Source organism: Canis aureus, chromosome 13 (assembly GCF_053574225.1).
Source record: "Canis aureus isolate CA01 chromosome 13, VMU_Caureus_v.1.0, whole genome shotgun sequence".
Lineage (NCBI taxonomy): Eukaryota > Metazoa > Chordata > Mammalia > Carnivora > Canidae > Canis > Canis aureus.
In genome coordinates, this window is record NC_135623.1 from 51,045,832 (window position 1) to 51,061,335 (window position 15,504).

Genomic DNA, 15,504 nt, shown 5'->3' on the forward strand with positions numbered 1-15,504 from the left:
TCCTCACAGTACCAAGGGCTGGGCTGGCCCAGGAAATAAAATCACCAGAGGAGTATTTCATTTCCCTGCTCCAGGTAATGAGGTTTGTCCCTAAACATAACATGGGTCCACGTAGGTTAAGAGCCCATTATTAGAGCCACACTCACAACTGAAGATGCTGTCTGCCAATGGAGGCTGTTTTTAGTAGAACTGTCCTAATATTCTAGTCATCTCATCTCAGTGGGTCTTCAAAGAAAATACAAACCCAGCACAGTGCGAACTTACATAATTACTGGTTGGGGGGGTCAAAGGAGGCAACCTGTCAAGTAATTCCTTTCACAATAATAATGAGTCATACGCGCCCGATTATTCTCACTTGGAGAATTCGTTATGTTTTGCAAACATAATTTCAATTTTCAAAACACTTCTCCAGGTAAATTAAGAACGTGGAGAATGACATCTCTGGAGTATTCCCGTTTCATAGACAGGGAGACTGAGACCCCAGAGTAAGTGGCTTGAGCAAAATTATATACAGAGCAAGCAAAGTAGAGTGGGAGAAAAACCAAGGTCTGATCCCCACCAAGTATTCTCAGCAAGATGAAACTAATGTTTCCAAATGTGGTTCTATCAGGCTCCAGATTCTGATATCTGCAATGAAAGAATGCAGACTTTTAAATCCAGTTCCTGTCTCACATGCACAGTACCTGTAAAAATTGGAGGAAACTTTTTTCTTCCTGTCCCTACCAAATTTAGTGCTTGGAAAAGTGAGGAAATCATTGCACTGGACTGAGCCAGGCTTGGAGCTGGCAGGTGCTGGTAAGCTTGTAACTTCCCCATTCAGCTCTGCCAATGTACTTCAGTGCTGACCTGCTACACCCTGCTATTTCAGGACTGCCCCTCCCTGGCATGGAAACTGCCAATTGTGGAAATCTGGGCCAAATGATTTGGGGAGTTGTGGGATCTGGACAAACAAGTGATTAGGATTCAAAACCAAAACAGCACCGATACCTCATCGTCCAGCGGTGACCCAAGTAGGATCTGAACCCAGGTCTGACAAAGGTTAAAGGCTAGTTCGTTAATTCACTGCACCACCTGGCCCCTCTGCGTAGGCTTCCTTTCCAAGACAGCAAGTTTTACTACAGCTGTTTATGCATTCTGAATGCAATCCAAGAGCATTATTCATCAGCCAAAACATACTTTTAAATATTGTTAAGTGACCAACAAAAGCAAAGAAATTAAAAGTTAATGGTGAGATCCTGTCGCTACAGCACCCCACTGTGGCTTTTTGAAAAAAACAGCCGAAGACATTCTGGGTCCCCCATCGCATGAATTTCCTTCTCAGAAATAACCATATCAACTTCAATTTAGGTGCAGCAAGGCCTCGCGCATTAAAAGGTTTCCCCTCTGCCAGGTCGGGAGGGGCCGAGGGTTAGGGACGCGCTCATCACTGGCTGTTAACATCACCGCTCTCTGTTCTTTCATAACAAAGGGATTTCACTCTGGAGCTGATCGTTTCATTTTGCTTTCTCACAGAATCATGAAGATTCCTCCCCATCTCCTCCACCCAATTTCCACAGAAGCAGGCACCTTGGGGGCTCGGGTCACAGCCCCACAGGACCCTGACAGGTGCTGCCTAAAGCATGCCCAGAACCAGGTGGTAAAGGTCACAGGGGAGACCGCTTCCGATGTCCCGGGAGCAGTGGGGGCAGATTCCATTTCAGAAGCGCCCTTACATCTATCAACCCAGGAAAGGAGCTAATCCAAGAACAGAAGCTCCGGAAGCAGCTTCTGGAAGAAGGGAAGGACAGAGAGTGAGCCCAAGTCTAAAATCAAAAGGGAGCCCTGGACTGAAGAGTTTGAGCGCAAGTATTTTACGTGGCTTCTTTTCCACCAGATCCCAGCCTTGTTATATTTAGTTGTGGAAAAATCAGTGTCGGTTTAAAGGAAAAACAGTGGCCATGGTGTTGACTTTCGCACTTATCATTTTATTTGAGTTACAACTTCCCAAAGGGGCTATATGTCGCATTGGGCCCTTGAAAGAAGTATTCCTACAGTCCTCCTGATGCACTTTCCTCCCTTCTGTCCTGACAGAAAAGCACTTTCCGTTATAACTTTTAATCTCTTTCGCCTAACACTGGCTTTGAGATCCCTCTAAGTCCACTACTGTGCAGAAATGCTTGTCTAAAGCACATCATTCTTTCCAGGCCACTTAGAGACATGTTTATTGACTGGCCATTTTGTACCAAGAGCATCTAAGGGGCGGGAAGTAGAAAGCACTGTTACATCTTGAGGTCCATCTCCCAGTGGTGGCGGGATGAGCATGAGGAAGCTTTGGCAAACATCTGCTCCATGTGCCCCTGTAAGGGACCAGGCTGGGCAGGGAAGGCATTTCCTCAGGAACCACAGCTCCTTAAGTGGCAGGTCCCAGGCCAGCAGGACTCTGTGCTCTGACCCTTGCCCTGTTTCTTGCCATTACTTCCTTAGTGTTCCTTATTTCAGCAGTCCTCACCTTTTCTGTTCAATCTTGGCTTATGAATTTCGCATTTAATTCCTGTATGCTCACTCATCCAGGAAAGTTGTAAAAGACTTAATGGGAATCTAAGATAACCCGGAGGAAGCTGGAGGCATTTACAAGCTCCTTCCTTAGCTGCCCATAAAAACGTTTGCGAGATATACAGAGGGAGGAAAGGCAGTTTTTTTTTTAAAAATTGTACAGTGCCCAGCACCCAGTGGGAACACCGTCAATACTGTCCATGTTGAACAAATAAAGCAGAATCCCCATTCGTCTTCAATGGGTCTATATCATCAATGTGCAAGGATATACGTTAGAATAGTAACAATGGTTCTCTCTGTGTGATGGGATTGAGGGTCAATTTTAGATTCTTGGCATCTACCAGTTTTTAAAAAATTCTCACCATTAAAGATGGATCACAAAAAGAAAAAGGCAGCAATAAAATTTAGAGTAATTTTCTAATCCCACATCATTACTTGATTTTCGCATGTAAAGGCTAACTCAGAGAACTCTTGGGTAACAGTGGCCAGGTTAGCTACGTTAACCGAGTGTGCCCCATGCAGCCACTGTATTCAGTTGCTTCCCCTCCATTATCTCATTTAACCCTTATAACGACTCTGGACTCCAGGCGATAGATCGGATGATTATCTCCATGAGTGGAAAGAAGGCTGGGAGAGGTTAAATGATTAGCCCAAAGTCTCACCACTACTAAAAGTCGTGGAACTGAGATTCTAACTGAGGTCTTTCTGACCACACGCAGCATGAGATCTTAATCTATAGGCGACACTGCCCCCACTTCATAAGCTGACTTTGTTTTAGAAGACCTATTCATAGTTTTAGTCACTGGTGAATGCAGCAGAAGACCTCTATTGACAAGACCACTGCCATTATACTCTTATATAGACTGTTGACAAAATTTCTCAAAATTTGAGTATGTCAAATCAAAACAAAAGCATGAACTCTTTAATTAAAGGAAGAAAAAGGCCCATTCGGGAGGTGGAGAAGAGAGGAAAGAAAGACTACACCATTTGATAAAATTAAACTTGCATGAGCCCTTCTCACACTTCCCTTATCAAAAGCTTGAGTCGTAGCTCAACAGGTTAGGACACCATGAGTTTGAATAAAGTAGTAATTTCACACAACTGCTTTATTGTACTGGTTATTGATTTGTTCTGAAAGCATTCTGAGACCCTGCGACCCGCAAAGCCCTGGCCGCTCTCATCTGTGACACTGTCATGGCCGACCGTCTGCATCATCAAGGCACCCAACTCATCTCCCTATGGTTTCAGGGTCAGTAGTTCCTGCTATTGAAAACCCATCTTTTTTTCTGTGGGTTTATAAATAGGTTGTTTTATGTGACCCTGAGCTGAAACCAAGCTTACAAGGTGTCAGGCTAGATGCAAGTTTTCTGCTCACTGAAGCTTTAAATTTGCCAGACCTGATTTCTAAACACAGTGTAAGACACAGTAACGAAAACAAATTTTAGTTTTAAAGGCATTCCTTTTGAAGGCTCATCCTGCTAATGAAATCCACTTTGCAGGTGTAAAATACGAGATTTTGCTTTGGGAAGAGGTGACAGAGAATGAGGAGGGGAATGGAAAAACCAAGTAGGCTCAGTAAAATCCAACCAACCAGAACTCCTGGTTCAATGGATTCTGAAGATGAAAGGCAAGCTACTCCCGGGAGAAAAAGGCAAATGATAGAATACAAATTACATCATGGATTTAATTTTTCTTTTTAATTTTCTAAGCTATCTCCTAAAATCAGGAGAGGTGCTGTCTGAACACACATTTTTCGAGCTACAATTCACAACAATCCCTGATCTATTCAGACAGATTATTAGGCTCCAGGGTTTTGTATAAAAGCAAATATCTCAATTACGTAAATACACTATGCTTCTTATGGCAGGGAAGTAAAAACGTTATAAACAATGTCGACAGCCAAACTATATTGAAAATATCGGTGGGAAAATCAAGGTGTTCAAAGACAGTTATCAAAATTAAATAACCACTACTGAACATTTCGATGTCAGATACTTGGCTAACATTATCTCCTTAAATACTAATGATAACTCTTTGAGATAAACATTATCGTTCTCGTTGAACAGATGAGAAAATTGAGAGCCTAAAGTTCATTTGCTCAAGGCCACTTAGCTAGTAAGTTGCACAATAAGATTTAAATACAAGTCTGTCAAATTCAAGAGCCCATGCTGTTTTATCTAGTGATTTTCTTCCTTGAGTTTCAGAGAAAATCTTTGTTAGTAGTGGGGTCTCCAGAAAGATTTCAAGATGACTAAGTTTTCTCCATCTCACTTAAGAGTGAAATGCAGTTGTTTTTAATAAGACATTGAAAACAATGTCCTTAGATGTTTGATAAGTGTGATCCTGGGAATTAGGACAGCACAAACAGGGACAGCCTCAGGAGGGCCCTGTCTTGTCAGAAATAGTCCCCCAAGTCCCACACAAGGCGAAAGTTAGAGCCCAGTGTCTTTCAAGGTCCTCACTCCTCCTCTAAGGAGCCTCTGGGTGTTCCTGTGGGTTTGTAAGCTGGAGAACAAAACAACAGCAGAAGAGGGCAGTCCCTCTCTGGGGTAGGGGTGTAGCAGCCCATCCTGTACTGGTCTTTCCTGCTCCTTGCTCTTCCCTAAGTCTTCCTCCTAGCGCCCCAGACATGCAATGCCATGCAAGGTCAAGGTAGGCTGCTGCTCCCCAGTCAGAAAGGAGGACTCCATATATGTCTGTTAAAGTCTTTGCCTTTAAGTTCTTGGTTGTAAAAGGACAGGAATAGCATCACAAAGGAGACCCTCCTCAACACGCTTCATTGGTGCTGCACGCGACCTCGGAATCAATGAGCGCTTCATTCCGTAGGCTCCACCACGGCCCCTCTCCTGTCTAGAAGCCGCCAGCACCAGGCCATGTGCAAGAGCTTGGGCTGTGCCTGCCTCTCTGTAAGGCCCGTCCGCAGTTGGCTTACCTTCATGTGGGATTTGAGATTGTCCTTGCGAGCACACCGGAATGGACAGAGCGGACACTGATGACTTTTTAAACCTGTGTGAATCACCATGTGCCGCTTCCAGTAACTCTTCCTTTTTATAACCAAACCACATATTGGACACTGGAAAGGCTTTCCGCTTTCCTCTTCAGAGGCTTGGAAGAGGGAGAAAGAAAGAAAAATTGAGGAAAACAAAAAGGGACACTGCATCCAGCATTCACTCACATGCATTACTATATAAAGAACACTAAAAATGATTTGGTATTTTTCCTGGGCAATTCCAAGACTTTATCCATGAGGGAGTTTTATTAAAGCTTTTCTTCAAGTAGAAACCCATGTTCATCTCATTACTTCCATGTGGGTTCCATTTTTCAAAATCTGACCAGGCTGCTGTGTGACAGTGTCACCTTTGAAGGCCATCCCACACTTAGGAAAGTGTCTGCAAAGGGGCTTTGCCTGACTTGTCCTAGTTCAGCTCAGAAAAGCTTGATGTCAGGGGCTTTGTTTCCTGAAGGAAACCTCCAAACCTGAGGCCATTTCTGAATTCCTAAATTTAGAAAACAGCAAGAAATAAAGACAAATCAAAGGGGACAGGGAATGACGCATTGCACCACACTGAAAACCAAACAGCCATCATAAACCACTCCAATGGAGACAAATTTTAGGATCCTACTGTTGACTTGTTTAGTTATATCTTGAGCAAATGCTACTGCCAGTTTGGCCATCAGGGGATCTTAAGGCTAGGGTTTTTCACCTACTTTTTTTTGTCCCTCTGGTTGTCACTAATAAGATCCACTGCTTTCTTCTGCACTGGGCCCTACCACCCACTTGGGAAAGAGCTACAAAAAGGCAGTCACAAATGCTTCCATTTTTTTCAGGAAAGCAAACAAACCAACTACTTCCTCCAAGGAAAGCTAAGATAACTCTCACCTCCTCCATCCCCACAGCAAAGGGTCTGTGTTGTGACACTGTGTTGCTACACCTCTGGTCTATCAATTTATATTCCCAGGAACACAGTAGTTTCTGCAATTTGGGGATATAGTAAATAAAAACAAGTAGAGTTGAAGACTCAGACTTTCCTTTCTTAATCATGAGGGATCAGAAATATTTCCAAACTGATTAACTAAGTCATAATACACTCATAAAATAAAATAGATGAAGCTGTTTTTTTTTTCTTTTTTTTTTTATTTATGATAGTCACACAGAGAGAGAGAGAGAGAGAGGCAGAGACATAGGCAGAGGGAGAAGCAGGCTCCATGCACCGGAAGCCCGACGTGGGATTCGATCCCGGGTCTCCAGGATCGCACCCTGGGCCAAAGGCAGGCGCCAAACCGCTGCGCCACCCAGGGATCCCGATGAAGCTGTTTTTTAAAATGAACTAGATTTAGAGATGCTGACAGAGAAACCTGCCCAAGATATTACAGTTAGTGGATAAAGCAAGAAGATTGAGCCTGTACGTCTAGGTGGATTCTGTTTTTGTTTTCTAAAAAACGAGAATCAATTGTTGCTAATACATTGAGGTGAAAGGTTGAGAGAAAACTTTATAAAGGATTAATCAAGCTGACAATACCTACAGCCACTCATTAAGCTTAACATTCCTAAAAAGGGGACAGACATTGCAGGCCTTCTGATAAGCCACCTATGAAATATTCCTACACAAAGTTTAATCTAGCCTCTATATAACTAGAAGGCTACCAGAAATATGATTAAAATAGCAACGACACATTAAACCCACATGCCCAGGGGCCAGAAATCAGCCAAATCCAGAATGTGGGCAATTCTACAGGACAGATGACAGTCTCTTCAAGGAAACAGCGCTTGGGAAAGGGACACAGTTATGGAGACATATCAAACAAATAGAAGGTGTGAAACGGATTTTGATCCTAACTTGAACAAAGCAATTATGAAAAGACACTTCCGAGATACTGAGGGAATACTGATTGTAGCCCAGGTGTTCTATAAAATCATGAAACAAACGTCGATCCCCTTAGATGTGATAATAGTTACCGTGTTATTATTATTTTTTTAAGTTCTTCTCTGGTGGAGATAATATATATGGTAACACTTACAGGCAAATGGATACGAGATCTGGGATTTGCTTTTAAATGCTTGAGCAAAAAAGGATAAGGAGTAGAAAGAATGAGATGAATAAATGAAACAAAAAATGATATCTTTTTATTTCTAGGAAAATGGTCTGGAAGCATACCCAAGAAACTATTAAGCAGTTACCTTTGAAGAACTGTGGGTTAAAAGGAAGGGGTCAGAAAGGGAAACTTGTTTTTATTTTACATTCTTCTACGTACACTGAAATTTTTAATGCACATATTATCTTTATAATTTTAAAAGGATACAGTCTCATGTATAAACTTTAAAATCATCTTATTATTTATTCATGGCATCAACTGAGTCTCTATATGCAAAGGACCACTTATCATGGATGGAACCAGAAAGGTTCTGGAATACAGTCAGAGTATTCCAAAAATTCTGTTTTACTATCACGAATATAATAAGCAATCTTGGTTACCTTAACCAAGCAACCTGAAAAAGAATCTGCCAAAAATATACCTTCAAGTCTGGAAACTCTACTTGTGATGCTTCCATCACAAGCATTTCCTTTTCTAATTGGGGGATGGGGTGGGATTGAAGGTTCTCTTTCACTCTAGGACAAGCACGCTTTGTAGAGGCCTATCAACATGACTTTTTTTTTTTTTTTTTTTTTTTAATTAACCTGACTTTAGCTTTCCTACTGCTTTTGTTGATTGCCTCTGCTGACCTGGCGTCCTATCCCTAATTTGGGCTCTCATTTTCTATCCTTCATTGTCATTTCTTCCACTCTGGTATCTTGATCACAGAGACTACACATTGAACAATAGATTTGAGAGAAAAGGCTGAACCAGGCCTCTAGGTGAGATTACTGTTCTAAACCAGAGGGGGGAAAAATGATAATGATGTCTATTTGGGATTGTGAGAACATCAAAATAGTAAGAAAGATACATGCAAACAGGCTGCCACTGATCTTCATTTTTCCCATATCTAACCCGCAAACTGCCTCATTTTATAGAACTGTCTGGAACAGGAGAGGAAAATGGAGATGTCCTCCACTGACCTATGGTTTCATGGCACATCACAGGAAGGCAATAAAAAGGCATTTGGACAAAGACAAAAGGAACATGGCCAGTGTCCCCTGGATACCTTGTTTTGTTTAATGTGACCAATACCTTCCTTACTTTTTCTGATCCCCCCCCACCCAGGGCCCCCTAGGGTGTATTACAGAGCACACCACATTAAATCCTGCACATTAGCATTTCATATAAATCTATTTTATTTTGGAGCTATGCTTCCTTAGTTTTAATTAATACCAAAAGACACACGAATCATGTACAAATTAGGGTGTCCTTGGATTGAATGGGAAAAAAAATTAGAATACTCATAACGATAAGAAACTAATGGCAAGATATGTGCCAAAGCACTACATTATTAGAACTGTTTGAAATTTTTAACTGATCATGGCAGGAAAGGAAGAAGACAGAAGCCAAGTGATAAAAATAACCATAATACAATGATCGATTTTCAAAGTTGGCCATTAATCTCCCCTGGTTAACATTTGCATTTTTATTTATTAAACATTTTTTGATACTTCAGTAGGATGCCCTCCCCATCTATATGATGTTGATAACTACTTTGGAGAAGGGAGGAAGTAAGAATGTGTTCTAGTTCGTATGCTAAACTATTTTCAAGGAACTGACAGCTGTAAATTTCACTCAAATTTAGAGCCTAAGGAAATATGACCACTTCCTCAGACTAACCACACATTCATAAGGCAATAGGATTGAAACATTCATTATTTTACCCGGTTTACAACTGTCTGATAAACAATTTCCCCCAAATATATCACTAGCTGGCTAATATCACCACAAACAAAATGAAATCCCCCCAAATGCTAACAGACCCAGGGGCATCAATAGTTGCTACTTTGCTTCTTTGGAGAAAACACATTCTCCTTACAGACAATAGTATTACTGGAGTAAGGGAGATAATAAATGTGTGCAAAATGCCTGTCACACAGTAAATGGAAGCTACTGGTAGTAGCTGTTGCAATAATAATAGTAATGATAGGCTCTAGTCATACCTTCCAAAGCAGGAAAACTCACCAGGAGAGCAGATGTAAATTTAAACAACTGACATCACATAAAATACATAGCTAGGGGCCTAGCCCCAAATGGTGATTTTTCACAGGAGCCCGGAGAAAATAAAGGGGCAGGAGTCCACTGTGCTATGCAGGTAGGGTCCAGCTCAGCCTAGGCAGAACTCTGATGGGCAAATTCAGCTCAGCAGGGAAAAGAGAGAGGTGGAAAGACAGAAGGGGAGGAAGGGGCAGAGGAGGAATAGGCTGGGGCAAGGCTAGAGGTCTTTACCTGTGTATCTCCAGCACCAAACAGTACTGGGTATGATGTACAATTCAATAAATGTGTGTTGGACTGTAATGAGAGTAATTGGAAAGGGCTGGGTCAAGAGAGTATCAGAAAGTGAAATGAGTGCTGGAAATGGAAGAAAAAGGTACAGGAAGCTGCCAGCAAGTCCCAGTGGAAGCGGCTGTCAGCCCAAGAGTGCATACTTTTCACATAGCACGCCAATACATGTCTCAAATGAATGGGTGTGGAGAGATGTTTATGTGCTTACATCTCACCTATTTCTAAAATGAATTAGGAGCAGCTGATATTTAAAATGCATACAGTATGACTACACCAATAATAAGGTACAATGGTAAGTGTTTAAACTATTTACCATGGACAAGATCTGCCCAAGGCTGAGACAAACTTGTGGGAGGTTTGATGGTGAATTTTAAGAAGCAAGATAGTTAATTAGAAAACTAGGGGAAAAAACAAACATTTGTCTTGAGTTGATGGACAGGAGTTCAAGAATAAGAAAGGAAGAGCAAGGAACCTTAGTACAGGAAGGAATCTTGGAGCTAATTCCCAACTAGCTCAGTTTATAGATGAGGAAGCTGAACTGAAGTGTAGGCTTAAAATCCCTCTGCTAGTTAGTGGCAGGTTGGGATTGGAGCCAATATCTTCACTTCTGGTTTGGTGTCTATATATAAATCCACAAAGCAGCAACAACACATATCATTGAGGGAAAAAAAATCAGGAGGCTCTCATTAACTTACTTGCTTTAACTCAAGGTAGGAGTTTTCAAACCAACATAACTGTTTTATAGGCCTTGAAATCAAACTTTCTCTTGTTAGATCCCATGTGCCAATTTGCAGAAAATTGAGCTAATTTGCAGGCAGTTTGCAGGTGGTATCTGCATATACACCCGACTGTCTTACTATACACATCGAAGGAGTTCAAGTCGCCTGGTGACCCTGGCTGTACATTAAATCATCCCCAACTCCACTCCAGGCCCACCAACCCACCAGGGCACATCAGCGTAGGAGGAACCATTCTCCTTTCTAACAATACACACGGAATTTATATCTTTTAATAGAATTTCATGGGCATGTCTCTCAAATGCTATTTCAGGGTGTAGAACCTATGTTAGCAACGGATATCACTGGGTTTATCTGTCATTATTGACGCTGATGTTACTAATGCATATTTTAACGACTGGGAAGTATTCAATAAAACTAAGAGGTTGTAGATATCTGGAGATCTAGATGAGAGGCAGTCTAAGTTTAAATGGCTGGGGAAATATAATTGAGGTCAGTGACAGCTAGTTCTGAATCTTGATTAAAAAGTGAATTTTCTAAACAAGTTCCTGTCTTGTGATCATTCCCAGATTACAGTGATAATAACCGTGGACCTAATGGGAGTAGAGGAAGAGGTTGCCTCACTTTCTGGACTTTCTATGGCTTTGCAATAAATTTTAATAGCATCACGTAAATATGAAAGAAAACAGTACCCAGAAAACATCTATCTATTGACCCAGGAAATATTCTGAGCCTTCGGTTGCATGAGACCAACATGCTTCTTTTTTTTTTTTTTCTTTTTTTTTTTAATTTATTTTTTATTGGTGTTCAATTTACTAGCATACAGAATAACCCCCAGTGCCCGTCACCCATTCACTCCCACCCCCCGCCCTCCTCCCCTTCTACCACCCCTAGTTCGTTTCCCAGAGTTAGCAGTCTTTACGTTCTGTCTCCCTTTCTGATATTTCCCACACATTTCTTCTCCCTTCCTTTATATTCCCTTTCACTATTATTTATATTCCCCAAATGAATGAGAACATATAATGTTTGTCCTTCTCCGACTGACTTACTTCACTCAGCATAATACCCTCCAGTTCCATCCACGTTGAAGCAAATGGTGGGTATTTGTCATTTCTAATAGCTGAGTAATATTCCATTGTATACATAAACCACATCTTCTTTATCCAGTCATCTTTCGGACCAACATGCTTCTAAGCATACCTAAATTTAGTAAAATAAAGATGTTTCGCAGACGTTCCTTCTGAAACTCTCCTTGTTATTTCTCTTAACTAGGAGCCTGGCATCCTAGGAATCTTGGTGGCAGTTTACAAGAAAGTTTGTCTTTAAAATAAAAACCATTTATTTTATTCTGAGAGGCAACAAACAGTAGCTTCAAAGAGAATTGAGTCAATGTGTGACATTTATCTTTATAGCAAGATATCCCTTTCAGAGCAAGTGCAGCATGTGCTGGGGCGCAGGGTCACATGAAAGAAACCTCCTCCTCAAGTGTCACGTCTCTCTTGCAGGGGGGAAAGGCTACAGAGTGGTGGACTCTTTAAAGGAATTAAATACACCATGACCTGGCAACAACTGAATCCTGTTCAAAAAAGAGGAATAAGGTCAGACCTAAAAGACACTTTTTTTTCCCCCATGGTTTGGACTTCCCTTGACCTAAAGGAGGTCAAAGAAATGCTGGTGTCTAAATTACTCAATACAGATTGGCTTTTCTAGCACATATCTCTTTGTAACTCCAGAATCAACTTTATATGCCCTTTTTGCAACATTTTGGGAAACAGCTAAGACCTGCTGGACATAAGGATGGTGTATAGTTATTTTTAAGGATTTTTGGTTGGGTTATCACTTGTTTGTTTAAATTATTAGGCAACAGACACCCTAACTCTGCTGCCAGAAGCAGCCTACATATCTGTTTTGAGTTAAAGGAAGATTTATTTCTAAGGTAAAGGGAAAAAAAAATAATGACGAGAAATGTTTAGAAACATGGGTGACAGCTCTCATGACATTCTCACGATGCTTTCTCAGTAAAGCCAAATTACATCTGAATCTAGCCCTGGATTTCCCTGAAACCAAGAGTATAGTGTGTAGAAAGGGGAGGAGGGGGCCAGATGGAGAAGATCCACCTTTCCTTCCACTCCTCAGATTAAAAAATCTGTAAGAGCAACCAAATCATCTCTCCACCATATGAAGATAAATAACAGAATTAAATAGTCCATCAACTCCTCCTTAACCCATAATCTAGTTAGCATGCTGTGAAGTGATGATGTTCACTTTAAGTGAGAAGGGCACAGAGCCACCCTTTCTACTATTTCCAACCCATGCGGTAAGAAACCAAACTTGAATTTAGGATATGTCCACACGGACACACGGAACATATTCCGATGGTCCATTTCAAGAGCCCTTGTGTTTATCCTCACAGCGATCTTCCCTCTTGTGTGAGTTCTACAAAATGAGTGATTTTTTTTTTTTAAACCACAATTACTCATCAAGGGAGCTGCTTCACCAACTCTTGGATTGTGTACAGAGGCACGGGGAGAACAGGGGGCCACGGGTGCCAGTCAGCCAGCAGGCAGTTGCAGAGACGCAATCCAAGAAGTTCCTTTGTCTCCCATTTCAATTTAATCATTTTGAACATTCATTGATTAAAATATTAAGTGGGTTTTTTTTGTTTTTTTTTTAAGATTTTATTTATTTATTCATAAGAGACGGGGGTGGGGGGGAGAGGCAGAGACACAGGCAGAGGGAGAAGCAGGCTCCCTGCAAGGAATCCAATGTGGGACTCAATCCCAGATCCTGGGATCACGACCTAAGCCAAAGGCAGACGCTCAAAAGCTGAGCCACCCAGGCGCCCCTAAGATATTAAGTGTTTTGGCAACAGAAGAAATTCAGGAAAAAGCAAAGAAAAAGTGATTGTTCGTAGGTCTCTGTAAAATTCTGCTGAGAAGCTCGTTGAGACGGTGGCATGAATTAAGTGCATTTAAACCATAAAGGGAACGTATCTTTTCCCTTGGGTGTATATCCTATAACGAAACAGGCAGAAAGTCTACTGTGCACTGGAAGTTCATGACCTCTTTTACATCTTTACATGCATCTAAGCACTTGAAAGAAAAAAAAAAAATTATACTTCATCGCTATTGTTCCCTACACCCAAGACAATTCACGGTGATAAAGCTGCTGCGATTTGCCTTCAGGAGCCACAGTTTTATCAGTTACCTCTTTCCTGAGTCTTCAGTCGACTAACACTTATTAATTTTGTATAAGCTTTTCCAAGTAACCAATGTCCAGTTGAATTTATAGTGTAAACACCATAAATTACACTATTCAATAACGAGACACAGAGACTATTTATCAAACTTCATGTTACATACAGTCATACTTCTCTTTCTTCTGCTACCCCTAAATGAAATTTCTATAAATGAGGGGTGATTTCTATAAATGAGGAGCAGGTAAATGCAGAATTACCTAGCTCCCTTTGCTCTTCTCCTGGTTTCCTAATTTTAGCCATTTCTCTCTTTATTTCACCAGATGGCAGGTAAGAAGTGAGGAGACATGAAACTCAGAATTGATAAACGTTTCAGGATTTTATGGACACTTCAGAAACTCTGGAGTGAATTGGTTTGGATCACTTAGAGTCATAAAAGTTCCAGATATCCATTTTCCTAGTTCTACTCTGCTGTTTACACAAGTTTTAAAATAATTAGGTTTAGTGCATATAGACCACTCAGCAATTTAAATGGAAATTTGTCATAAGTGTGTCAAACTGATGTGAGCTGCGATCGTTCAATTATTTGCCATTCTAAGCACTCTTCATCAATGTGGCTGCAAATATTCAAAAGTTGGCTAGATAGACACAATGGCAGTGTTTATACCAATGAGGACACACATGGCCTACATCCTGTTCCAATCTGACAGGATATCCTTGGGAGACATCTGAAGCTCCGTACCTCCATCCCAGTACCATGAATTTATCATACACACAATTTAAAAACAAACCAGTACAAGAAGTGATGCTTCCACCATGAGAACTCAAGTGACTAAATTTCTCCCTCAGATGAGTAACTTGTGAATGTCAAGGCTCCATAAGACAAGCAACTTCTCCTTTGGAAAGACTGCCCTCACAAGAAAAACTTATGATTCAAATTTTCCACATGCACATTCCTTCAGGATCTGATTGGATTTGAATTAAAAAAAAAAAGAAAAAGCATTTGCAGGAAATGCTTTGATTATGTCTGAATGACAATATTCTTTAGAGTTCTTATGTGACAAGAAATTACAGAACAGGGTAAGTGGGAAAGGCTTAAATTCCACACACACAAAAAAATAATAAAAATGCTAACATAAAAGTGTATAGTGTGATAAATTAGGGCAGAGTAGTTACTGTATACAAAAGTCCATTTGTGATGGGAGGCAGCAGGAGGGTGGGCTCTCCCCTTGTCCACTGTTTCAAAAGCAGCAGGGTTTTTCTATCCCCCTATGTTCAGTGATGCCATGCACTCCATGACAAAGATGCTTTGATCTTCTCCCATTAAATATGTCTTGTATGGACCTAGCCTGCACTTGGTAAGAAAAAAAAAAAAAGATCATTTATATGAAAGGGAGGAGTCCTGTACGTCTCCAAGATTATTCATTACCTTTCAAAAATGAAGCTATTTGTGAAGTCTTTGTGTAACCCACACATGAAAGCCCACGACACTGCTTACTTAGAGTATTTTCTGGTGCTCCTGCTTTTTTATTCCTGCCACAGATCAGATGGGGAGCCCAACCGAATAGAGCGATGAATAAGACATTTGCAATTTACAGTAAAAAAAAAAAAAAAATC

At 41.0% G+C, this 15,504-nt stretch overlaps 1 protein-coding gene across 11 annotated transcripts in view; it reads right to left on the reverse strand.

Annotated features, from left to right (window-relative positions):
* The window catches only part of ZNF827 (zinc finger protein 827), a 168,936-nt gene that overhangs the window by 121,195 nt on the left and 32,237 nt on the right, over nucleotides 1–15,504 (reverse strand). For all 11 annotated transcript variants that reach the window (XR_013350921.1, XM_077846201.1, XM_077846203.1 and 8 more), the window contains exon 3: nucleotides 5,465–5,637. Coding sequence is in view for 10 of the 11 variants with exons in the window: in XM_077846201.1 (XP_077702327.1) it covers nucleotides 5,465–5,637 (173 nt within the window). In the remaining variant the exon portion in view is untranslated. The remainder of the gene's footprint in view (nucleotides 1–5,464; nucleotides 5,638–15,504) is intronic.